The sequence below is a fragment of the Oncorhynchus mykiss genome, chromosome 8, assembly GCF_013265735.2.
Source record: "Oncorhynchus mykiss isolate Arlee chromosome 8, USDA_OmykA_1.1, whole genome shotgun sequence".
Taxonomy (NCBI): domain Eukaryota; kingdom Metazoa; phylum Chordata; class Actinopteri; order Salmoniformes; family Salmonidae; genus Oncorhynchus; species Oncorhynchus mykiss.
This window is the reverse complement of record NC_048572.1, coordinates 16,246,160-16,271,188: the sequence shown is the minus strand read 5'-3', so window position 1 is coordinate 16,271,188 and position 25,029 is coordinate 16,246,160. Positions and strand designations below refer to the sequence as shown.

At 41.7% G+C, this 25,029-nt stretch overlaps 1 protein-coding gene across 3 annotated transcripts; it reads left to right on the top strand.

The window, feature by feature from the left end:
• The first annotated feature begins 132 nt into the window (after positions 1-132).
• On the top strand, positions 133-24,791 carry LOC110529478 (sorting nexin-14). Of its 3 annotated transcripts, XM_021611662.2 has the most exons (30): positions 136-353; positions 535-685; positions 905-1,025; positions 1,335-1,408; positions 1,640-1,718; positions 1,845-1,888; positions 2,009-2,096; positions 2,292-2,376; positions 2,510-2,666; positions 2,886-2,961; positions 3,245-3,289; positions 3,378-3,458; positions 3,819-3,933; positions 4,210-4,365; positions 4,487-4,611; positions 8,654-8,712; positions 9,071-9,097; positions 10,098-10,227; positions 10,570-10,756; positions 11,008-11,091; positions 11,260-11,360; positions 11,886-11,997; positions 12,293-12,333; positions 12,518-12,634; positions 17,256-17,376; positions 19,719-19,883; positions 20,194-20,289; positions 20,573-20,664; positions 20,777-20,833; positions 24,563-24,791. In XM_021611662.2, the coding sequence occupies exons 2-30, from the start codon at positions 549-551 to the stop codon at positions 24,599-24,601; spliced, it is 2,811 nt and encodes a 936-aa protein (XP_021467337.2). In that variant the 5' UTR covers positions 136-353; positions 535-548; the 3' UTR covers positions 24,602-24,791. The 3 variants fall into 3 exon arrangements, 2 of the variants coding, with proteins under 2 accessions (XP_021467337.2, XP_036840771.1); XR_005052790.1 differs by lacking the exon at positions 17,256-17,376 and having other exon boundaries at positions 133-353; XM_036984876.1 differs by lacking the exon at positions 9,071-9,097.
• Positions 24,792-25,029: the final 238 nt, after the last annotated feature.

The following is a 25,029-nucleotide window of genomic DNA, read 5'->3' as shown; positions in this document are numbered from 1 at the left end:
CATTATCAATAATAATGGGATTATTAACAAACGTTACAGAAAATATGAACGCTAATACAACTAAAGACTACTGGTACTAAAGATTTCCCAGTCGCATTTCCTATCCTTCGAACCCTGTTCTGCGCCTTTCTACTAGTGGCGAGGATTAGAGCCGGAAGTGACGGATGTAGGATTAAAGAAACAGTCGATCTGTCAAGGAAATAAACAACGCTTTCTGGCATAGGAAATAACACCAGCTAGCTACAATTAAAATGAAGACATAGTTAGCTATACTTTCTTCTATCTGAAACTGACACAAAATTATAACATGGTTCGCTGTCTGAAGTAGAACTAGCTGCCTGGATTACTCATTTGTAAGTAGCCAGCTAGTTAATGTCGCGTGCCCCTTGATAATTTAAGTAAATTGTAGCTGGTGTGCTGTTACTTTTTGCTGGTAACTTTATTACTTCAAATAGTAGGCTATCCATGTAACTAACTTGCTAGCTACATCTTTCACGCAAGCGTGAGTAAATACAATGTTCACATCTTCAACAGATCCCATTTGTAAAATGGAATGTATTCGAGTTTATCTGGAGAGCCTGAAGCAAGGACTGCAAATTGATGTCTTGAGGGAAGTTGGACGTCAATATCCTGTCTTTTGCTTTCTTCTGGTTTTCATGCTGTCATTAACTATACTTCTTAATAGGTAGGTTTTGTGGACAAACAAGGTCTATCTTTGAATAAATTACAAATGTTATACCTTATGCTCATGTAATCTGAAGTAGTTAAAACGGTTATCTTGCTCAATTCAGAACTGTCGGGGGAAAAGTCAGTATAGCATCCTGTCTATACTCATTCTTTCAGAATATTTCATTTTTTTCAGTTGAGGTATTAGACATCTATGTGTCTGACCTGGTTATTCTAGGTATCTTCACATTCTGATGGTGTTTTGGTCCTTCCTGGCTGGAGTGATTACGTTCTATTGCTCCCTCGGTCCAGAATCACTCCTGCCCAACATCCTGTACACCATAAAGCCCAAGAACAAAGTAAGCACATTCCAAAAACCTGAAGTACAAAGGTCATGTTCACTATGCACCAAATGGAAGAATACAGATTGAAACGGAGGGACAACCTCCTGAACTAAACACTTGTTGTAGTTTTCTGTTGTAAATGTTTTCCTTCAGTGTGCCATAATTAATATGACCCAATAGTCAGAGGGCAATGCAGTGTTTTGTAATAGAGTTGCTTATTATGTTTCTGTAAACAGTTGCTAATTTCTCATTAGTCAGTGGGATATCCAAAAGTAAGTGACAAGTGTTGTAGCTACAGGGTCTCCCTATCTATTCTTCCACCAGCAAGAGCAACAGGAGCTGTTTCCATTGGGACACAGCTGTGCAGTGTGTGGGAAAGTAAAGTGCAAACGTCACAGGTATGTCAGACCACTCAATATAAGCCTAGCACAAATGGAGAACAGACCAAATGTCATCTTTACATGTATGGCGAATGAATGGAAGCTTGTATTGAGCATCAATGAACAGCAGTGGCATTGATTGATTAGTAAAAGTCAAAGAAGGATTTGGCAGAGTTAATCTGCCACCTAGTGGACACTGAGTCGGTGCTTCTTTTTCACATCACTATTGAAATATGTTGTCCTTCACAGACCAACATTACTCCTAGAAAACTATCAGCCATGGTTGGACTTGAAAGTCTACTCCAAAGTGGATGCTTCCATGTCTGAGGTATTGCAATGGGTCATTTTAAATAGGATTTTGATTAGAAATCACAATTATAACAGATTGTCAATCAGTCAATGTCTTTATTGTCCAAATCAGGAAATCCATTTTGTATTATCGTTTGGTCCGTAGGTGCTCGAGTTGGTTCTAGAGAATTTTGTATATCCCTGGTACCGGTGAGTAGATTCTACCACAGTTTTGAACTGGAACAGTTGAACAATTTTGAACAGACTTCCCTGTTCTGTGGAGAGGGAAGTGTGAATGCATATTTCATTATGCTTTTCTTTACATGACAGGAACATCACAGATGACGAGGCATGTGTAGATGAACTGAGAATGACCTTTCGGTTCTTTGCATCTGTGTTAGTTCGACGCGCTCAGAAGGTGATACATAGCTCTCAGTCGATTTAAGTTATGTATGCCTTTTAATTTTTTTTATTTGAACCTTTATTTAACCAGGAAAAGACCATTGAGACCCAGAGTCTCTCTCTTTTTCAAGGGTCCACATATTGCTGATTATGGTTAATACATTGTTAATGTACTCAGGCTTTACACTAACTGTGGAAATGTTTCATACAGGTTGATGTCCCCTCAGTTATTTCTGGCAAAATGATGAAAGCAGCCATGAAGCACGTTGAAATAATTGCAAAGGCCAAACAAAAAGGTTTATTTTCTGTAGATTGGTAACACAAATTGCAGTAAGTTTCTGCACTGCAAGATGTTGTTCAGTAGAGAACTAAATGTGCACTGACTGTGCAAGGCTTAATACTGTGTGTGTGTGTTTGTGTGTGTTTCAGTGAAGAACACTGAGGGATTGCAGCAGGCTGCTCTGGTTGAGTATGGCCCTGACTTACATTTTGCCCTGCATAGTCGCAAAGATGAGCTGCGTTATCTCAGGAAGGTGACAAAGATGCTATTTGCCTATCTCATGCCTCCCAAAGCCACTGACTGCAGGTAGGCCAAATCAACCAGACAGTTACATCCCAAATGGCACCCTACCCCCTGTATTGTGCACTACTTTTGACCAGGGCCCATAGGGCAAAAGTAGTGTCGTATAAAGGGAAAAGGGTGCCATTTGGAACACAGCCAGAGACCGTGTACCTGTTGAAGGGAAAGGAAAACATTTATTTTTGAACCAAGGCAATTGGAATCCTGTGTCTTACTCTTTGTCAGATCTCTAGCTGTGCTGATGCAAGAGATCCTGGTAGGCTCTGTGTTCCTCCCCATCATGGACTTCATGGCTGATCCTGTAAGTATGATGATGTATGTGTGCTTAGTGATAGAGGGTGTAGAAGCTAAAGGCCATTCACATGACTCGTGCAAGAACAGCTTTGCGCTGAGCAAGCCTTGTTTTTCAAAGGAGCAGAATCAAGTGAATGGGCCAATTATACAAACTCAGAACTCTCTGCATTAAGATTGTATCAATGAAAAGCATGAACGAGCAGAACATTTTCGAACTGGAATTTTAGCAATGTAACTGTGGTGGTTGACACATTCCATCATACTGATGCATTCCTCCTGTTGCTTTTCAGGATACTGTGAACCACATGGTGCTAATATTTGTTGATGACACTCCAGTAAGTAAATTGCACATTTTACCAATCTTCTAGTGGAAGCATCATGCAGTCGTGCATTTGTGATTCATTCCTCAAATTGTTTTCCCAGTCTGAGCCGGCCATGGAGCCACCATCTAGCCTGGTTCCATTCCTGCAGAAATACGCTGACCCTCGTACCAAGAAGACATCTGTAAGTACTTAGTCCTGTGGGCACAGAAAGCCCTTGTTACCCACATATCCAGTCCACTGACCAATTAATTGTCTGTACAGTACCCTATCAGCCATTACAAGCACAATGAGAAAGGTAGTTAATTAACTTATACAGAATACACAAAAAAGAGAAAAGATTGATAAATGAAATATTGGTAGAGTTTTGCATGGACAAACACAGGATGTGTTCCAAATGGCTTCATATTCCCTATATAGTGCATTACTATGGGCTCTATGGGCCCTGTTCAAAAGTAGTTGACTATAAAGGGAACAGGGTGCCATTTAGGGAGCACACATAGCTGCTGAACTCTGTCTTTCCTCCTGCCATCTGGTTTCCCAGGTGCTGAAGCTGGAGCTGAAGGAGATTCGGGAGCAGCAGGACCTTCTGTTCCGCTTCATGAACTTCCTAAAGCAGGAGGGAGCCGTGCACGTGCTCCAGTTCTTACTCACCGTGGGTAAGGACAAATCTCATAGAACCTCATACGAGGCTGTAAGGTCTTTCCTGCATACTGCTCTATTGAGAGGCATTTATATAAATTCATCAAAGATCCATTTAATGTAAGTCCAGGAGGACATATATAATAACCATAGTCAAGCCAGTGATATTTAGAGAGGTACTACACAACCCCACTTATTTTCAGTAAAGTTTTTGAATTTGAAAGTTTTATAAAGCATAGATCAATCTGGTAACACTAACAACATACATCCACTTCTCCTTCATGGTATTACAGAGGAGTTCAATGATAAGATCCTGTGTCCAGAGCTGAGTGAAGCTGAGCTGCGGCGTCTGCATGGTGAGGTGCAGCATGTCTACGAGACCTACTGCTTGGAGGAGAGTATCGACAAGATCAGTTTTGACCGCTTCATCGTTGAGGAAATACGAAACAGTAAGCTGTGGTAGTGACTTGGTGCTCACAATTTTACCACAATCATTTAACACAGTGTGATGTGAGATGTGCTCTTTTTATGGAAGTCCATAAACCTTTAAAAACATGTATCTTGTTTTAGTTGCAGAGGGGCCGTACGAGGGAGTGGTGAAGCTGCAGACTATGCGCTGCCTGTTTGAGGCCTACGAGCATGTCCTGTCCCTGCTGGAGAATGTCTTCACCCCCATGTTCTGCCACAGCGATGGGGTGAGCCCCAGCCATACACTGACACTACTCTCTGGTTGAATCCCAATGATCTCACCTACTTCCTGAAGTTTGCGCTCGTTCACTACTGCCCACACATTTTAAAACATTGTAATGGTCAAGTAGGCTTCGGCTAGAGGGAGTTTCCATCTCGAAAGTTTACATACACTTAGGTTGGAGTCATTAAAACTTGTTTTTTCCAAACACTGTGCATATAAACGGCTTGGAAAATTCCAGAAAATGATCTCATGGCTTTAGCTTCTGATAGGCTAATTCAAATCAAATTTCAAATCAAATTTATTTATATAGCCCTTCGTACATCAGCTGATATCTCAAAGTGCTGTACAGAAACCCAGCCTAAAACCCCAAACAGCAAGCAATGCAGGTGTAGAAGCACGGTGGCTAGGAAAAACTCCTAGAAAGGCCAAAACCTAGGAAGAAACCTAGAGAGGAACCAGGCTATGTGGGGTGGCCAGTCCTCTTCTGGCTGTGCCGGGTGGAGATTATAACAGAACATGGCCAAGATGTTCAAATGTTCATAAATGACCAGCATGGTCAAATAATAATAAGGCAGAACAGTTGAAACTGGAGCAGCAGCACAGCCAGGTGGACTGGGGACAGCAAGGAGTCATCATGTCAGGTAGTCCTGGGGCATGGTCCTAGGGCTCAGGTCCTCCGAGAGAGAGAAGGAGAGAATTAGAGAACGCACACTTAGATTCACACAGGACACCAAATAGGACAGGAGAAGTACTCCAGATATAACAAACTGACCCTAGCCCCCCGACACATAAACTACTGCAGCATAAATACTGGAGGCTGAGACATCATTTGAGTCAATAGGAGGATATATTTCAAGTACCTGTGGATGTATATCAAGGCCTACCTTCAAACTCAGTCCCTCTTTGGTTGACATCATGGGAAAATCTAAAGAAATCAGCCAGACCTCAGAAAAAAATTGTAGACCTGCGCAAGTCTGGTTCATCCTTGGGAGCAATTTCCAAACGCCTGAAGGTGCCACGTTCATCTGTACAAACAATAGTATGCAAGTAATAATACCATGGGACCACGCAACCTTCATACCGCTCAGGAAGGAGACGCGTTCTGTCTCCTAGAGATGAACGTACTTTGATGCGAAAAGTGCAACTCAATCCCAGAACAACAGCAAACGACCTTGTGAAGATGCTGGAGTAAACAGGTACAAAAGTATCTTTATCCACAGTAAAACGAGTCCTATATCGACATAATCTGAAAGGCCGCTCAGCAAGGAAGAAGCCACTGCTCCAAAACCGCCATAAAAAAGCCAGACTATGGTTTGCAACTGCATATGGGGACAAAGATCGTATTTTTTGTATAAATGTCCTCTGGTCTGATGAAACAAAAGTAGAACTGTTTGGCCCAAATGACCATCGTTATATTTGGAGGAAAAAGGTGGAGGCTTGCAAGCCGAAGAACACCATCCCAACCGTGAAGCACGGGGTTGGCAGCATCGTGTTGTGGGGGTGCTTTGCTGCAGGAGGGACTGGTGCACTTCTCAAAATAGATGGCATCATGAGGAACGGAAATTATGTGGATATATTGAATCAACGTTTCAAGACACCAGTCAGTAAGTTAAAGCTTGGTTGCAAATGGGTCTTCCCAATGGACAATAACCCCAAACATACTTCCAAAGTTGTGGAAAAATGGCTTAAGGACAACGAAGTCAAGGTATTTGAGTGGCCATCACAAAGCCCTGACCTCAATCATATAGAAAATGTGTGGGTAGAACTGAAAAAGCGTGTGCGAGCAAGGATGCCTACAAACCTGACTCAGTTACACCAGCTCTGTCAGGGGGAATGGGCCAAAATTCACCCAACTTATTGTGGGAAGCTTGTGGAAGGCTACCCAAAACGTTTGACCCAAGTGAAACAATTTAAAGGAAATGCTACCAAATACTAATTGAGTGTATGTAAACTTCTGACCCACTGGGAATGTGATGAAAGAAATTAAAGCTGAAATAAATAATTCCCTCTACTATTATTCTGACATTTCACATTCTTAAAACAAAGTGGTGATCCTAACTGACCTAAGACAGGGAATTTTTACTTGGATTAAATGTCAGGAATTGTGAAAAACTGAGTTTAAATGTATTTGACTGTATGTACTTGTATGTACTGTATGTACTTGAACTTCGGACTTCAACTGTACAGTGCCTTGCGAAAGTATTCGGCCCCCTTGAACTTTGCGACCTTTTGCCACATTTAAGGCTTCAAACATAAAGATATAAAACTGTATTTTTTGTGAAGAATCAACAACAAGTGGGACACAATCATGAAGTGGAACGACATTTATTGGATATTTCAAACTTTTTTAACAAATCAAAAACTGAAAAATTGGGCGTGCAAAATTATTCAGCCCCCTTAAGTTAATACTTTGTAGCGCCACCTTTTGCTGCGATTACAGCTGTAAGTCGCTTGGGGTATGTCTCTATCAGTTTTGCACATCGAGAGACTGACATTTTTTCCCATTCCTCCTTGCAAAACAGCTCGAGCTCAGTGAGGTTGGATGGAGAGCATTTGTGAACAGCAGTTTTCAGTTCTTTCCACAGATTCTCGATTGGATTCAGGTCTGGACTTTGACTTGGCCATTCTAACACCTGGATATGTTTATTTTTGAACCATTCCATTGTAGATTTTGCTTTATGTTTTGGATCATTGTCTTGTTGGAAGACAAATCTCCGTCCCAGTCTCAGGTCTTTTGCAGACTCCATCAGGTTTTCTTCCAGAATGGTCCTGTATTTGGCTCCATCCATCTTCCCATCAATTTTAACCATCTTCCCTGTCCCTGCTGAAGAAAAGCAGGCCCAAACCATGATGCTGCCACCACCATGTTTGACAGTGGGGATGGTGTGTTCAGGGTGATGAGCTGTGTTGCTTTTACGCCAAACATAACGTTTTGCATTGTTGCCAAAAAGTTCAATTTTGGTTTCAACTGACCAGAGCACCTTCTTCCACATGTTTGGTGTGGCAAACTTTAACCGACACTTTTTATGGATATCTTTAAGAAATGTCTTTCTTCTTGCCACTCTTCCATAAAGGCCAGATTTGTGCAATATACGACTGATTGTTGTCCTATGGACAGAGTCTCCCACCTCAGCTGTAGATCTCTGCAGTTCATCCAGAGTGATCATGGGCCTCTTGGCTGCATCTCTGATCAGTCTTCTCCTTGTATGAGCTGAAAGTTTAGAGGGACGTCCAGGTCTTGGTAGATTTGCAGTGGTCTGATACTCCTTCCATTTCAATATTATCGCTTGCACAGTGCTCCTTGGGATGTTTAAAGCTTGGGATTTTTTTTTGTATCCAAATCCGGCTTTAAACTTCTTCACAACAGTATCTCGGACCTGCCTGGTGTGTTCCTTGTTCTTCATGATGCTCTCTGCGCTTTTGACGGACCTCTGAGACTATCACAGTGCAGGTGCATTTATACGGAGACTTGATTACACACAGGTGGATTGTATTTATCATCATTAGTCATTTAGGTCAACATTGGATCATTCAGAGATCCTCACTGAACTTCTGGAGAGAGTTTGCTGCACTGAAAGTAAAGGGGCTGAATAATTTTGCACGCCCAATTTTTCAGTTTTTGATTTGTTAAAAAAGTTTGAAATATCCAATAAATGTCGTTCCACTTCATGATTGTGTCCCACTTGTTGTTGATTCTTCACAAAAAATAATTTTATATCTTTGTTTGAAGCCTGAAATGTGGCAAAAGGTCACAAAGTTCAAGGGGTCCGAATACTTTCGCAAGGCACTGTACCTGCCTGTCATTTTAATTTCTAATCCATGAAGGGAAGTGAACAAGTGCACATTTCTGGAAAAAGAGAGATTATTGGGACGCAACCTGTACTTTCTATGTGGACATAAACCATACACCCTAATCTAATCGCCTTCAATGGAATTATCCTACAACGAGCCAGAACATGATACAATGACAAAGTGAATGTTTCAATATACAAAAGCAAGTTGACTAACTGATCATATTTTTCCCATTCATAACTCTATCTCTGCAGTATTTCAGATACCTGCTGATGGGGGCAGAGTCTCCAAAAAGGGACTCCAGAATGAACAGGTTTGTGCTCCTGATGGCAATGACTGTGACATTAGAAAGAGGTGTAATATTCTTCTAAGCTGAAGTGTTTAGTGTTCTTTATTTTCACTCACTCATATACACACATTTTCTCTTTGCATCTAAATAGAGACTTTATTGGAGAGCTTTCATCTTCTTCATAACAGAAGTGTTAAGTGTAGTTTCAATGGCTATTTCTACACCGTGCATCTTTACTTCTCAGCCAAGACTCCACATTAGGGTGGCGTCTTGTTAACATAGGCCTGTTTACGCCCACCTCAAACGATTGCACTGAAGCTATATTGTACTATTTGAAGCCTGTAGCTGTGGGCTTATGCTGTTTATCTTGCTGTTATTCCAGGAATAGTCTGAGTGTGGATGATATGAGGTGAGTATGTGTTTGGGAAATGATGCAGACCAGGTTAATGTCCTGCTGCCGACTGCCATTGAGTTTGCTGCATGCCAGATATAATTAGCCCAGACTGCAGTGAATGGAACCAAAATGTGCTGTAGAAAAAGCATTGTGGGGCAATAAGCACTTTTCTTCAGTGGGCTTTTGCAAGCTAGCGTTTGTTGTTTTTGTTAAGACTTGCTCTTTACCTTGTATTGCTGTAACTGAACAAGAGTCAGGGTTATATGTAATTGTTTTTATTCAGTTGAATAATTGTTGAACATTCAAGGTAGCAGGTGCTTTGAATAGTATTTTAATTTCTAGTTTTGGCGTTGAACTCAAGCCACAGAATGGAGGAAGCGGAGAAATATGGGGTTTCCCATGGCCCCATAACTAATCTCCTCTCATACTGTTTCTCTAATGGTCTATCCATGTCTTGTGTGAGCGCCCATAGTTCTCTTGTGTATAATGGACGCCAGATCTCCTTGTCGGGACAGCGTTGGAGGGCCTCAAATTCACCTCTTCAACCTTCCCTTCTTGTCCCTAATATTTGGTCTGCACTAAGTTGCTCATCCAACATTCTAACCACCTTTACTGACATATGGCTAGATGTGAGCCTCAGTCTGTAAGCATGGACTCCTGTACACAACTACAAACTACCTCTCATTGCTTGAGTGCATCTGTTCTCATCTGTCTGCTTGGCATTAGTAGAATGTGTAACCTTTCATAATGTGTGCTCTCTTTGTGTGTTCATGTTTGGATTTGGAACTCAGCGTGGCATTTTGTCTTTGGACTTATAGTTTCAACATCTTTGCAGCATTTTGAATTATTTTGATCTGCATAGCACAATTTGAGGCATCGCTGCATTAACAGCAGATGTTTGGATAAGTGGCATCAACTGTTGACAGCAACAACACATGCAGTTTCACACAGCTGCCTGTCTGGCATTCAATTTCCTAGTGTGTGTTCACTTCTGTGTTCGTGTGTGCCTGTGAAGGATCGTCTCAAAACGAGGGGAGACGTTTGGGATCAGCCGGATCGGCAGCAAAATCAAAGGCGTCTTCAAGAGCACCACCATGGAGGGGGCGATGCTGCCGTACTCCATGGTCGACGCTGAAGATGAAGCGGTGAGAACTCCCCCAAAACGAATACTGACACCGAAACTATGATCACATCCCCATCCTCCACCATGCATATGAATGGGGGATTTCTATTCCTGCATATTGTAACCACAGGCTGGGTTTCCATAGTGATTTTGATTGAATTGTCAGTTACTTTAGTAGTAAGTACAGTTTTCAAAAAATACACTCCGGGGATAACACTTTAAAGTATCACACAACAATTATTTCCAATTCCAATATCGTTCTTGAATTTTCACACACTAACACATCATTGAACATGCCATACAAATAAAGGAATTTTAATTAATTATATGAAGTGCCTTTTTGACATCCCATGTTGTGTTGCAGGTTGAGGAAGCGACTATGGTGATGGAGGATGACTCCCCTGTGGAGGCAGCTAGTACTCCAGGAGTCCTGAGGAACTTGTCAGCCTGGAGCATCACCATCCCCTACATTGACTTCTACGATGACGAGGTGAAGAAGGAGAGGGTCCCCGTGTTCTGCATCGACGTGGAACGCAATGACATGAAAGAAGGTGAGGGCACGGCTAGAGCTGTTTATGTAAAAGTCCCAAATGCCACCCTATTCCCTACACAGTACACTACTTTTGATCAGAGGGCCCTGGTCAAAAGTAGTGTACTTTGTACGGAATAGGGTGCCATTTAGGATGCACAAAATATGTGTTCTATGAATTATGTGTGTGGGAATTGGGGGAAATATAAAACTGCAGTATTGATGTTGGTTTTCAATTGTGTTGATTCTTGAGCGATTTTTTTTCTGTTTCAGTGGGACATGAAACAGAGGCCTGGTCCATCTTCAGACGATACATGGAATTCTACGTTCTAGAAAATAAACTCACAGAGTTCCACGGTAAGACGACATTGTGTACTTTCTCACACATTTCTTCAGAGGAAGTATACATGTTTGGCTTTGTCATCTCTGAAGTCCTGTGGTTAGTAGATGTGAGCTTCCGTTACCTTTTTTTACATTTTATATGTGTCACTGGTAGTTTTTAACTTGTTTTTTGTTGTTGCACAGGCTCATTTGCAGATGCACAGCTCCCTTCGAAAAGAATTATAGGACCAAAGAACTATGAGTTCCTATCATCAAAGAGGGAAGAATTTGAGGAGTATTTGCAGGTATTCCTACAAAACATTATGAACGGCTCTTTCCATGATATAGACTGACCAGGTAAAAGCTATGATCCCTTATTGATGTCACCTGTTAAATCTACTTCGATCAGTGTAGATGAAGGGGAGGAGACCGGTTTAAGAAGGTTATAGTAGTAGGTGCCAGGTGCACCTGTTTGTGCCAAGACCTGCAACGCTGCTAGGTTTTTCAGGCGCAACAGTTTCCTGTGTGTATCAAGAATGGTCCACCACCCAAAGGACATCCAGCTGACTTGACACAAATGTGGGAAGCATTGTAGTCAACATGGGCCAGCATCCCTGTGGAATGCTTTTGACACCTTGTCGAGTCCATGCCCTGATGAATTGAGGCTGTTCTGAGGGCAAAGGGGGGTGCATCTCAATATTAGGAAGGTGTTCTTAATGTTATATACACTGTGTACGTAGGCCTATTGCTCTGTAGTGTACAGTAACTGTAGTACCTATACAGTTCTATGAAATCGAAACTACTATAATACATGTCTGTGTTGTAAACAGAGACTGCTGCAGCACCCAGAGTTGAGTAACAGTCAGCTGTTGGCAGACTTCCTGTCACCTCACAGCATGGAGACTCAGTTCATGGACAAGATGATGCCTGATGTAAACCTGGGTATGGCGCATCAAATAATACTTATGTATAACACAAGGAGCACTAACAATTCATAGGTTGTATGAATCCCAAATGGCACCCTATTTCCCATATAGTGCACTACTTTTGACCAGAGCATAATAGGTATGCAATGTGTAGGGAATAGGGTGCCAATTGGGATGCATCCTTAAAAACCCACACATTCATACAAGGAGGCCTAAAGATGCCATAGAGAAATATAGGAGAAATTCATTGTTGATTAGCTATGTAGCATCATGTGTAGCTGTGTTGACAAATTGATTGTATTCCTTCTCAGGTAAAATATTCAGGTCTGTCCCTGGAAAAATTATAAAAGAGGTAAGAGGCATTTATCCAATGGGATTTTAATAGTAGAATATCTATTGGGATATACTGTAGTTAGTCACTGAAATTATTTCACTCTTAAATAAAGAATATATGATCAGACAATGGTGTTGCAGACCTCCCAGCTCAGTGGTGTGATATTAATCATGATGTTGTCTGTTTTTCCTCTGCCTGCCAGAAAGGACAGAACCTAGAGCCTTTCATCCAGTCCTTCTTCAACTCTTGTGAATCTCCCAAAGTCAAACCCAGCAGGCCTGAGCTGACCACCCTCAGCTCTACTGCTGAGTACAACAAGGTCAGCTACGGTTGCAAAATTCCCGAAACTTTCCCCAAATTCCCTGGTTAAAATCACTGTGCAAAACTCCCCATCTGTCCACTTGGCCTATACATACTTCACAGTGGAAACACTATGTACACCCCTCCCATCCAGCTTAGCTATATGTAGGGATATATCCTGCCTGAGTGGACAGCCTTAATCACTGATTACCTCCTTACCCCTGCTCTCTGCCAGGATGTTCTCACTTTATTTGACCTTTTATTTTCACAATTCCTGACATGTAATCCTTGTAAGAATCCCTGTTTTAGGTCAGTTAGGATCACCACTTTATTTTAAGAATGTGAAATGTCAGAATAATAGTAGAGTGATTTATTTCAGCTTTAATTTCTTTCATCACATTCCCAGTGGGTCAGAAGTTTACATACACTCAATTAGTATTTGGTAGCATTTCCTTTAAATTGTTTAACTTGGGTCAAACGTTTTGGGTAGCCTTCCACACGCTTTCCACAATAAGTTGGGTGAATTTTGGCCCATTCCTCCTGACAGAGCTGGTGTAACTGAGTCAGGTTTGTAGGCCTCCTTGCTCGCACACGCTTTTTCAGTTCTGCCCACAAATCTTCTATATGAGGTCAGGGCTTTGTGATGGCCACTCAAATACCATGACTTCGTTGTCCTTAAGCCATTTTGCCACAACTTTGGAAGTATGCTTGGGGTCATTGTCCATTTGGAAGACCCATTTGCGACCAAGTTTTAATTTACTGACTGATGTCTTGAGATGTTGATTCAATATATTACATAATTTCCGTTCCTCATGATGCCATCTATTTTGTGAAGTGCACCAGTCCCTCCTGTATTAAAGCACCCCCACAACATGATGCTGCCACCCCCTTACTTCACGGTTGGGATGGTGTTCTTCAGCTTGCAAGCCTCCCCCTTTTCCTCCAAACATAACAATGGTCATTATGGCCAAACAGTTCTATTTTTGTTTCATCAGACCAGAGGACATTTCTCCAAAAAGTACGATCTTTGTCCCTATGTGCAGTTGCAAACCTTAGTCTGGCTTTTTTATGGTGGTTATAGAGCAGTGGCTTTTTCCTTGTAGAGCGGCCTTTCAGGTTATGTCGATATAGGACTCGTTTTACTGTGGATATAGATACTTTTGTACCTATTTCCTCCAGCATCTTCAAGGTCCTTCGCTGTTGTTCTAGGATTGATTTGCACTTTTCACACCGAAGTACGTTCATCTCTAGGAGACAGAACACGTCTCCTTCCTGAGCAGTATGACGACTGCGTGGTCCCATGGTGTCGTGGTCCCATGGTGTTTATACTTGCGTACTATTGTTTGTACAGATGAACGTGGTACCTTCAGGCATTTGGAAATTGCTCCCAAGGATGAACCAGACTTGTGGAGGTCTACAATTTATTTTCTAAGGTCTTGGCGGATTTCTTTTGATTTCCCATGATGTCAAGCAAAGTTCGAAGATAGGCCTTGAAATACATCCACAGGTACACCTCCAATTGACTCAAATGATGTCAATTAGCCTACCAGAAGCTTCTAAAGCCATGCCATCATTTTCTGCAATTTTTCAAGCTGTTTAAAGGTACAGTCAACTTAGTGTATGTAAACTTCTGACCCACTGGAATTGTGATAGTGAATTATACATGAAATAATCTCTGTTAAACAATTGTTGTAAAAATGACTGGTGTCATGCACAAAGTAGATGTCCTAACTGACTTTGTTAACAAGACATTTGTGGAGTGGTTCAAAAACAAGTTTTAATGACTCTAACCTAAGTGTATGTAAACTTCCGACTTCAAATATATGTCAGAACGATAAATCTTTACACACTCCTTCTCAAAAACATAAACCATGACTGTTCCGGTCATTCCAGGGTTTATCACTTTTGGAAGAATAACATTTTCCACTGAAACTATGCATATAAAAAACAGACTTTTGATATGTACAGTCGTGGCCAAAAGTTGAGAATGACACGCAAATATTAATTTTCAAAGTCTGCTGCCTCAGTTTGTATGATGGCAAATTGCATATATTCCAGAATGTCATGAAGAGTGATAAGATGAATTGCAATTTATTGCAAAGTCCCTCTTTGCCATGCAAATGAACTGAATCCCCCAAAAAACATTTCCACTGCATTTCAGCCCTGCCACAAAAGGACCAGCTGACATCATGTCAGGGATTCTCTCGTTAGCACAGGTGTGAGTGTTGATGAGGACAAGGCTAGAGATCACTCTGTCATGCTGATTGAGTTCGAATAACAGACTGGAAGCTTCAAAAGGAGGGTGGTGTTTGGAATCATTGTTCTTCCTCTGTCAACCATGGTTACCTGCAAGGAAACACATACCGTCATCATTGCTTTGCACAAAAAGGGCTTCACAGGCAAGGATATTGCCGCCAGTAAGATTGCACCTAAATCAACCATTTATCGGATCATCAAGAACTTCAAGGAGAGCGGTTCAATTATTGTGAAGAACGCTTGAGGGCGCCCAAGAAAGTCCAGCAAGCGCCAAGACTGTCTCCTAAAGTTGATTCCGCTGCGGGATCAGTGCACCACCAGTACAGAGCTTGCTCAGGAATGGCAGCCGGCAGGTGTGAGTGCATCTGCATGCACAGTGAGGTGAAGACTTTTGGAGGATGGCCTGGTGTCAAGAAGGGCAGCAAAGAAGCCACTTTTCTCCAGGAAAAACATCAGGGACAGACTGATATTCTGCAAAAGGTACAGGGATTTGACTGCTGATGACTGGGGTAAAGTCATTTTCTCTGATGAATCCTCTTTCCGATTGTTTGGGGCATCTGGAAAAAAGCTTGTCCAGAGAAGACAAGGTGAGCGCTACCATCAGTCCTGTGTCATGCCAACAGTAAAGCATCCTGAGACCATTCATGTGTGGGGTTGCTTCTCAGCCAAGGGAGTGGGCTCACTCACAATTTTGCATAAGAACACAGCCATGAATAAAGAATGGTACCAACACATCCTCCAAGAGCAACTTCTCCCAACCATCCAGGAACAGTTTGGTGACGAACAATGCCTTTTCCAGCATGATGGAGCACCTTGCCATAAGGCAAAAGTGATAACTAAGTGGCTCGGGGAACAAAACATAGATATTTTGGGTCCATTGCTAAGAAACTCCCCAGACCTTAATCCCCCAAAAATTTAAAAGTGGTGCGTGCATATGTATTCACCCCTTTGCCATGAAGCCCCTAAATAAGATCTGGTGCAACCAAGTCCACCTGTGTGCAATTTAAGTGTCACATGATCTGTCACATGATCTCAGTATACATACATCTGTTCTGAAAGTCCCCAGAGTCTACAACACCACTAAGAAAGAGGCACCACCAAGCAAGCAGCACTATAACGACCAAGGAGCTCTCCAAACAGGTCAGGGACAAAGTTGTGGAGAAGTACAGATGAGGGTTGGGTTATAAAAAAATATCAAACTTTGAACATCCCACAGAACACAATTAAATCCATTGTAGAGGGCAGCCCACCAAAACTCACAGACCAGGCAAGGAGGTCATCAATCAGAGAGACAACAAAGAGACCAAAGATAACCCTGAAGGAGCTGCAAAGCTCCACAGCGGAGATTGGAGTGTCTGTCCACAGGACCAGTTTAAGCCGTACACTCCACAGGGCTGGGCTTTACGGAAGAGTGGCCAGAAAAAAGCCATTGCTTATTTTTTTCTTTAAGCAAACACATTTGGTGTTTGCCAAAAGACATGTGGGAGACTCCCCAAATATATGGAAGACGGTACTCTGGTCAGATGAGACTAAAATTGAGATTTTTGCCCATCAAGGAAAACGCTATGTCTGGTGCAAACCCAACACCTTATCACCCCGAGAATATCATCCCCACAGTGAAGCATGGTGGTGGCAGCATCATGCTGCGGGGGTGTTTTTCATCAGCAGGGACTGGGAAACTGGTCAGAATTGAAGGAATGATGGATGGCGCTAAATACAAGGGAATTCTTGAGGGAAACTTGTTTCGGTCTTCCAGAGAGTTGAGACTGGGACGGAGGTTCGCCTTCCAGCAGGACAATGACTCAACACTTGAGTGGCCTACGGGTAAACATTTAAATGTCTTGTAATGGCCTAGCCAAAGGCCAGACCTCAATCCAATTGCGATTCTGTGGTATGACTTAAAGATTGCTGTACATTCCCATCCAACTTGAAGGAGCTGGAGCAGTTTTGCCTTGAAGAATGGGCAAAAATCCCAGTGGCTAGATGTTCCAAGCTTAGAGTCAAATAACCCAAGAGACTTGCAGCAGTAATTGCTGCAAAAGGTGGCTCTACAAAGTATTGATTTTGGGGGGGTGAATAGTTATGCATGCTTAAGTTTTTTTTTTTTGTTGTCTCGTTTGTATCACAATAAAAACATATTTTGCTTCTACAAAGTGGTAGGTATGTTGTGTAAATCAAATGAGACAAACCCCTAACAAATCAATTTTAATACCAGTTTGTAAGGCAACAAAATAGGAAAAGTGCCAAAGGGATGAATACTTTTGCAAGCCACTAATTAAAGATGTTAGAAGATGGCTTGACTGACTGCCCTGTAGCTTAGAACTGCCTTGACAGTTGTATTTTTCATTCTGTCAATAAAATAGTGTCCCTTCCGATCTCCCTAGCTCTCCAATGACCTCTACAAAAACAATACTAATCTGTTTGAGACCCTGGAGACACATAACCGGAACTACTTTATGGAGATGATCTCGGTAGAAGGGATGTATGACTACATGATGTTTATGGGTAAGTGACCAGGCACAAGTAGTAGTTCCCTTTCACAGAGAAGAACTGAACTATGTGGTACGTTCCCCAGCACTCAAACAGAAGGGAGAACAAACAATGAGTCACTGACAACAACCAAAACAAGTGGGGTTTTAGGAGGGGTTCTGAAAGACACTCATGGGGGTGTCCACAGAAAGTTGACTAGCAACAACAACTGGAACCTAAGAGACCCACCATGAGTGCCCACTAAATTTGCCTAAGAAAAAGCTAACAAAAGAAAAACCCACACCAAACTAATGGCGTGAAACAAAATCAGATAAAGGATTGTTTGTCTAAAAATCAAAATAGAGAGCACCAACTAAAGGTGTTAACCCTCCGCATCTATCAAGACAACTGGAGCACTGGGCCAGCCACTCTTAAATAGCACTTGGGCCAGCACAGGTGAAACACCTTCCCACTAACAAGATGGAAACCAGCACAGGTGTAACACATGCTGACTAATGAGGTGACATCAATTGGTGCGCCCTACGTGATAACAAGCTAAAGACCAACCTCAAAACATAAATGGAAAAGCCAAAGCTTGTAACATATTTTTTATTTATTTTATTTTTTATTTCACCTTTATTTAACCAGGTAGGCAAGTTGAGAACAAGTTCTCATTTACAATTGCGACCTGGCCAAGATAAAGCAAAGCAGTTCGACACATACAACGACACAGAGTTACACATGGAGTAAAACAAACATACAGTCAATAATACAGTATAAACAAGTCTATATACGATGTGAGCAAATGAGGTGAGATAAGGGAGGTAATGCCAAAAAAAAAGGCCATGGTGGCAAAGTAAATACAATATAGCAAGTAAAACACTGGAATGGTAGATTTGCAAAGGAAGAATGTGCAAAGTAGAAATAAAAATAATGGGGTGCAAAGGAGCAAAATAAATAAATTAATTAAATACAGCAGGGAAAGAGGTAGTTGTTTGGGCTAAATTATAGGTGGGCTATGTACAGGTGCAGTAATCTGTGAGCTGCTCTGACAGTTGGTGCTTAAAGCTAGTGAGGGAGATAAGTGTTTCCAGTTTCAGAGATTTTTGTAGTTCGTTCCAGTCATTGGCAGCAGAGAACTGGAAGGAGAGGCGGCCAAAGAAAGAATTGGTTTTGGGGGTGACTAGAGAGATATACCTGCTGGAGCGTGTGCTACAGGTGGGATATGCTATGGTGACCAGCGAGCTGAGATAAGGGGGGACTTTACCTAGCAGGGTCTTGTAGATGACATGGAGCCAGTGGGTTTGGCGACGAATATGAAGCGAGGGCCAGCCAACGAGAGCGTACAGGTCGCGATGGTGGGTAGTATATGGGGCTTTGGTGACAAAACGGATTGCACTGTGATAGACTGCATCCAATTTGTTGAGTAGGGTATTGGAGGCTATTTTGTAAATGACATCGCCAAAGTCGAGGATTGGTAGGATGTCAGTTTTACAAGGGTATGTTTGGCAGCATGAGTGAAGGATGCTTTGTTGCGAAATAGGAAGCCAATTCTAGATTTAACTTTGGATTGGAGATGTTTGATATGGGTCTGGAAGGAGAGTTTACAGTCTAACCAGACACCTAAGTATTTGTAGTTGTCCACGTATTCTAAGTCAGAGCCGTCCAGAGTAGTGATGTTGGACAGGCGGGCAGGTGCAGGTAGCGATCGGTTGAGCATGCATTTAGTTTTACTTGTATTTAAGAGCAATTGGAGGCCACGGAAGGAGAGTTGTAATGGCATTGAAGCTTGCCTGGAGGGTTGTTAACACAGTGTCCAAAGAAGGGCCAGAAGTATACAGAATGGTGTACTAATATGACAAACTGTTATAGGATTCAGCCAATATACTTTTTATTTTTACATTTTAGTCATTTAGCATAGTGTTTCCCAACTATAGTCCTCCAATACCCCCAACAGCACACATTTTTGTTGTAGCCTCGGACAAACTCACCTGATTCAACTTGTCAACTAATCCTCAAGCCCCCAATGAGCCGAATCAGGTGTTTGTCCAGGGCTACAACAAAAATGTGTGCTGTTGGGGGTACTGGAGTTGGGAACCACTGATTTAGCAGACTCTCTTATCCAGAGTGACTTGCTCAAGGGCACATTGACATATTTTTCAACTAGTCGGCTCGGGGATTCGAACCAGTGACCTTTCGGTCCAACGCTCATCTTGTGCAAGTTAATCCAGAGTTTTAGCACTACCAGTGATGGCCACCACAGTGTTTGTCATGATAGAAAGTGTTTAGGATGGTTTGCTTATCCTGAATGTCAGACACACACCTGTTGCCCAGTCATGATTATTTTCATTGTGTTTGGTGTTGTGTTTGATGGACAGGTCGAGTCGTGTTCCACATCCCAGACTGGTTGCATCACATCCTGTCAGGGGGGCGGATCTTGCTCAAGAACACATTCGAGGCCTACATGGATAGCTACATTCAACACAAACTAGAGATGATCTTGCAGGAGCACCGTGTGGTGTCTCTCGTCACCATGCTCAGAGGTACTGTGTGTGTGTTGGTCTCTCTCCGTGTGTGTGTTTGTGCGTGCGGTCGCTTGTGTATGTTCCTTCAGTAACGCATCCTGTTTTGTTGACATTCTCCCCTAACCCCTCCTATTTCCTTCCTAAGGCTCCACCAAAGTTTAAGAGTAGCATACAATCACTGTAGATGTGCTGTATCACTTCAGTGCTCATCCAAATCCAATCACCATGATATTGTTTGTTATCCCATGTCCATTGAGGTCTGGGATTGCCCTGCCTTACTTAATCCAGCTCTCCTAAACTCATAATTACATTTTCTGCCCAATTTCAGATGCTGTGTTCTGCGAGAACAGTGAGGAACGCACCACAGGAGACAAGCAGAGAAGAGCCAAGAAGGCATTTGATGAGATGATGAATTATCTGCCAGGTTAGACCCAGGCTTTGGCTGACTTAATATTATATCTACTTAGTAGTTTTCTTTTGCCATATTCACCTGCTCTGAGTGGGAAAAAATTGTTTTGAGCGATCATCCAACTCGGAATTGCAAGTCGGAAACTCTGGGATCATCCTAGAGTTTCCTCCTATCCCAGATATTTTCCATTGTAGAAACATTCCAGTTTCACCAATCAGTCCCATTAATGGCAAAGGCAGATAACATTAGCCTCAGTTCAGCTGTACAGTATTGCTGTGTCTGTCTTTTCACCTTGTAGACTTTATGGAAAAGTGCATTGGACAGGAGGCCAAGTACGAGGGCATCCGACTTCTCTTTGACGGCTTCCAGCAGCCACTTCTCAACAAGCAGGTAAAGCTAAAAGGCAAACATGAAGACAAGTAACAGCTTCTCTGCAGCCAAGGTCTCATGGCGTAATTAACTGTTTTCTCTCCTCTTGTTTCTGTCTTTTGGCTCCCCTAAGATGACGTACGTTCTGATGGATATTGCTGTCGAAGAACTGTTTCCAGAACTCGGCAAGGTAAACTTCTGAGAATCAGCTATACAGAGCCTTGCAAAAGTATTCATCCCCCTTGGCGTTATTCCTATTTTGTTGCATTACAACCTGTAATTTAAATAGATTTTAATTTGGATTTCATGTAATGGACAGACACAACATAGTCCAAATTGTGAAAAAAAGTGAAAAAAATGACTTATTTAAAAAAAAATGTAAAAGTGGTGTGTGTATGTATTCACCCCCTTTGCTATGAAGCCCCTAAATAAGACCTGGTGCAACCAATTACCTTCAGAAGTCACATGGTTAGTTAAAGTCCACCTGTGTGCAATCTGTGTCACATGATCTCAGTATACATACACCTGTTCTGAAAGGGCCCAGAGTCTGCAACACCACTAAGAAAGAGGCACCACCAAGCAAGCAGCACTATGACGGCCAAGGAGCTCTCCAAACATGTCAGGAACAAAGTTGTGGAGAAGTACAGATAAGGGTTGGGTTATAAAAAAATATCAGAAACGTTGAACATTCCACGGAGCACAATTAAATCCATTATAAAAAAATGGAAAGAATATGGCACCACAACAAACCTTCCAAGAGAGGGCCGCCCACCAAAACTCACAGACCAGGCAAGGAGGGCATCAATCAGAGAGTCAGCAAAGAGACCAAAGATAACCCTGACGGAGCTACAAAGCTCCACAGCGGAGATTGGTGAATTTGTTGGAGTATAGGACCGCTTTAAGCCGTACACTCCACAGAGCTGGGCTTTACGGAAGAGTGGCCAGAAAAAGCCATTGCTTAAAGAAATAAATTGGTGTTCGCCAAAGGCATGTGGGAGACTCCCCAAACATTGAAGAAGGTACTCTGATCAGATGAGACTAAAATATAGGTTTTTGGCCATCAAGGAAAACGCTATGTCTGGTGCAAACCCAACACCTCTCATCACCCGAGAACACCATCCCTACAGTGAAGTATGGTGGTGGCAACATCATGCTGTGGGGATGTTTTTCATTGGCAGGAACTGGGAAACTGGTCAGAATTGAAGGAATGATGGATGGTGCAAATACAGGGAAATTCTTGAGGGAAACCTGTTTCAGTCTGCCAGAGATTTGAGACTGGGACGGAGGTTCACTTGGGACGGAAGACAATGACCCTAAGCATACTGCCAAAGTAACACTCGAGTGGTTTAAGGGGAAACATTTAAATGTCTTGGAATGGCCTAGTCAAAGCCCAGACCTTAATCCAATTGAGAATCTGAAGTATGACTTAAAGATTGACTTGAAGGAGCTGGAGCTTGAAGAATGGGCAAAAATCCCAGTGGCTTGATGTTCCAAGCTTATAGAGACATACCCCAAGAGACTTGCAGCTGTAATTGCTGCATAAGGTGGCTCTACAAAGTATTGACTTTGGGGGGGGGTGAAAAGTTATGCAGGCTCAAGTTTTCAGTTTTTTGTCTTATTTCTTGTTTGTTTCACAAAAAATATTTTGCATCTTCAAAGTGGTAGGCATGTTGTGTAAATCAAATGATACAACCCCCCCCCCCCCCCCCCCCCCCCACAAAATGTATTTTAATTCCAGGTTGTAAGGAAACAAAATATGAAAAATGCAAAGGGTGGTGAATACTTTTGCAAGCCACTGTATGCAGGGCAACCATTCGTAATACGTTTGTCATATGTATGCCTACTTACTACAATGTAATTATTGTGCTTTATACGTTAACCTTAGCTGTGTTCTTAAAAGTAAACTGGCCAGATTCTGTTTCTTAATGACATTACTGTGTATTTGCTTGTATTACACAAATAAATGTGAAGTTACCAAACACAGCTTTAGATAGTGTCTTGCAAAAGTATTCAGACCCCTTGGATTTCTTCACATTTTATTGCGTTACAAAGTGTGATTAAAACGGATTTAATTATATATTTTTTCAACAATCTACACAATACTCTGTCAGTGTCTGAAAAATACAACCTTTTTTTTTATTAATAAAAATGTAATAAATAAAATATAGTAATTTCTTAAGTATTCAGCTCCCTGAGTCCATACATGTTAGAAACTCTTCAGGAGCGATAACAGCTGTGAGTCTTCTTGGGTAAGTGTCTAAGAGCTTTGCACACCACGATTGTTCAGTATTTGCCTATTTTATTTTTCCTTGTAAATATTCTTCATACTCTGCCAAGATGTTGGGGATCATGGCTAGACAGCAATTCAAGTGTTGCCATATGGTTTCAAGCAGATTGACGTAAAACTGTAACTTCACATTCACCGTCTTCTTGGTAATCAACTCCAGTGTAGATTTGGCTTTGTGTTGTATGTTATTGTCCTGCTGAAAGGTGAATTCATCTCCCAGTGTCTGGTGTAAAGCAGACTGAAGCAGGTTTTCCTTTAGGATTTAGCCTGTGCTTCTTTTTATCCTGACACGCATGCCATGCCGCAGCCACCACCATGCTGGACAATAAGAAGGCAATTACTCAGTGATGTGTTGTGTAGGGTTTTGCATTTATGCCAAAAAGTTTATTCTTTGCCATGTTTTTTTTTGCAGTATTACTGTAGTGCCTTGTTGCATACAAGATGCATGTTTTTTTTTGTATATTTGTGTTCTTTTCACTCTGTCATTTAGGTCATTATTGTGGAGTCACTACAATGATCCATCCTCAGTTTCTGCCATCACAGCCAATGAACTCCATTTCTGTTTTAAAATCACTAATGGTAACATCCCTGAGCAGTTTCCTTCCTATCCTGCAGCTCAGTTCAGAAGGATGACTGCATCTTTGATGTGGCTTGCTCGTTTAATACAGCATAACTAGAGCAGGGACGGGCAACCCTGGTCCTGGAGGGCCACAGGCACTTTATGCGTTTGATTTAACCAACCTGGAAGACCAGGTGTTTTGAATTTAGGTAATCACTGAACTGATCAATTAGCTCAGTTGGTCAAGTGTGGTGCATAGTTGGAACAAAATGCTGCAGTACGTGCGGCACTCCAGGAACAGGGTTGCCGACCCCTGAACTACTCCATGCTGTGTCTGGGTGGTTTATTAATATACTGTATAATTCACAGCATAATTATTCATTACTAGACCATGCTTAAAGAGATATTCAATGTCAGATGTTTTATTGTCATCTTCCAATCACGGCCCTTTTTATGAGGCTTTCAAAAAAGTTTCCTGGTCTTTGTAGTTGAATCTGTGCTTGAAATTCAATACTTGACTGAGGGCCCTTACAGATGTTGTATGTATGTGGGACAAAGGAAGGGTTAGTCATTTAAAAATCATGTCAACCCTTATAATTTTACAGTGAGTCGATGTAACTTTTTATTTGATTTGTTAAGCCACATTTTACTCCTGAACTAATTTAGGCTTGCCTAAACAAAGGGTCTGAATACTTATGCAACAACTGTTAGTTATATATATTTTTTATTAATAAAAAATAAAAAATCACATTTTCCTTACATTTTGACAGAGTATTTTGTGTATATTGTTGACAAAAATAATATAATGATATCTGTTTTAATTCCACTTTGTAACACAATGAAATCCAAGGGGTCTGAATACTTTAGCAAGGCACCGTATATTGTATTTAACTTAAGCATCTCTCTGCCATAGGGCCCCTGAAAGTAAACACTCACTTTGTGTTTCAACTAGGGGGTAATCAACCGGATGTCTTTTCCAAACTATTTAGACATTTCTAAATTAAGTGAAAGTAGAACGGTAACAGGATGTAGGTTGTGTACCTCCCTGCTGATACTGTATGTTGTCTCTTCAGAAGGGACAAGGGGAGCCGTCGGCAGACAGTAACCAGTGAATTTAGAAAACAGCTTGCTTCCTTTTCCTGGAGCCAAAGTGCAATACAGCAAATTCCAATGTCTCTGTGAGCATATATCAACATTCCAATGTCTCTGTGAGCATATATCAACATTCCAATGTCTCTGTGAGCATATATCAACATTCCAATGTATAATAATGCATTAATAAAAATATATTTATAGATTTTACTGGGTGGTCAAATATTTTACTTATTGGATATAATAATGCCTTGCTGCCTGCAAACTGGTCCATCTTTAGTTAGATGTGTCAATTTTAGATGTCTTCCCTTCTCCAAGTGAGATGACAGATTCAATTGGTCTTTAAACAGTCTCTGTATTTTGTATGGTAACTGTAGGTTCATTTGTGTAATTTTACAGCTGAGAAGCAGGTTGGAGCAATAAGCTGAGCACTAAGACCTGTTTTGTT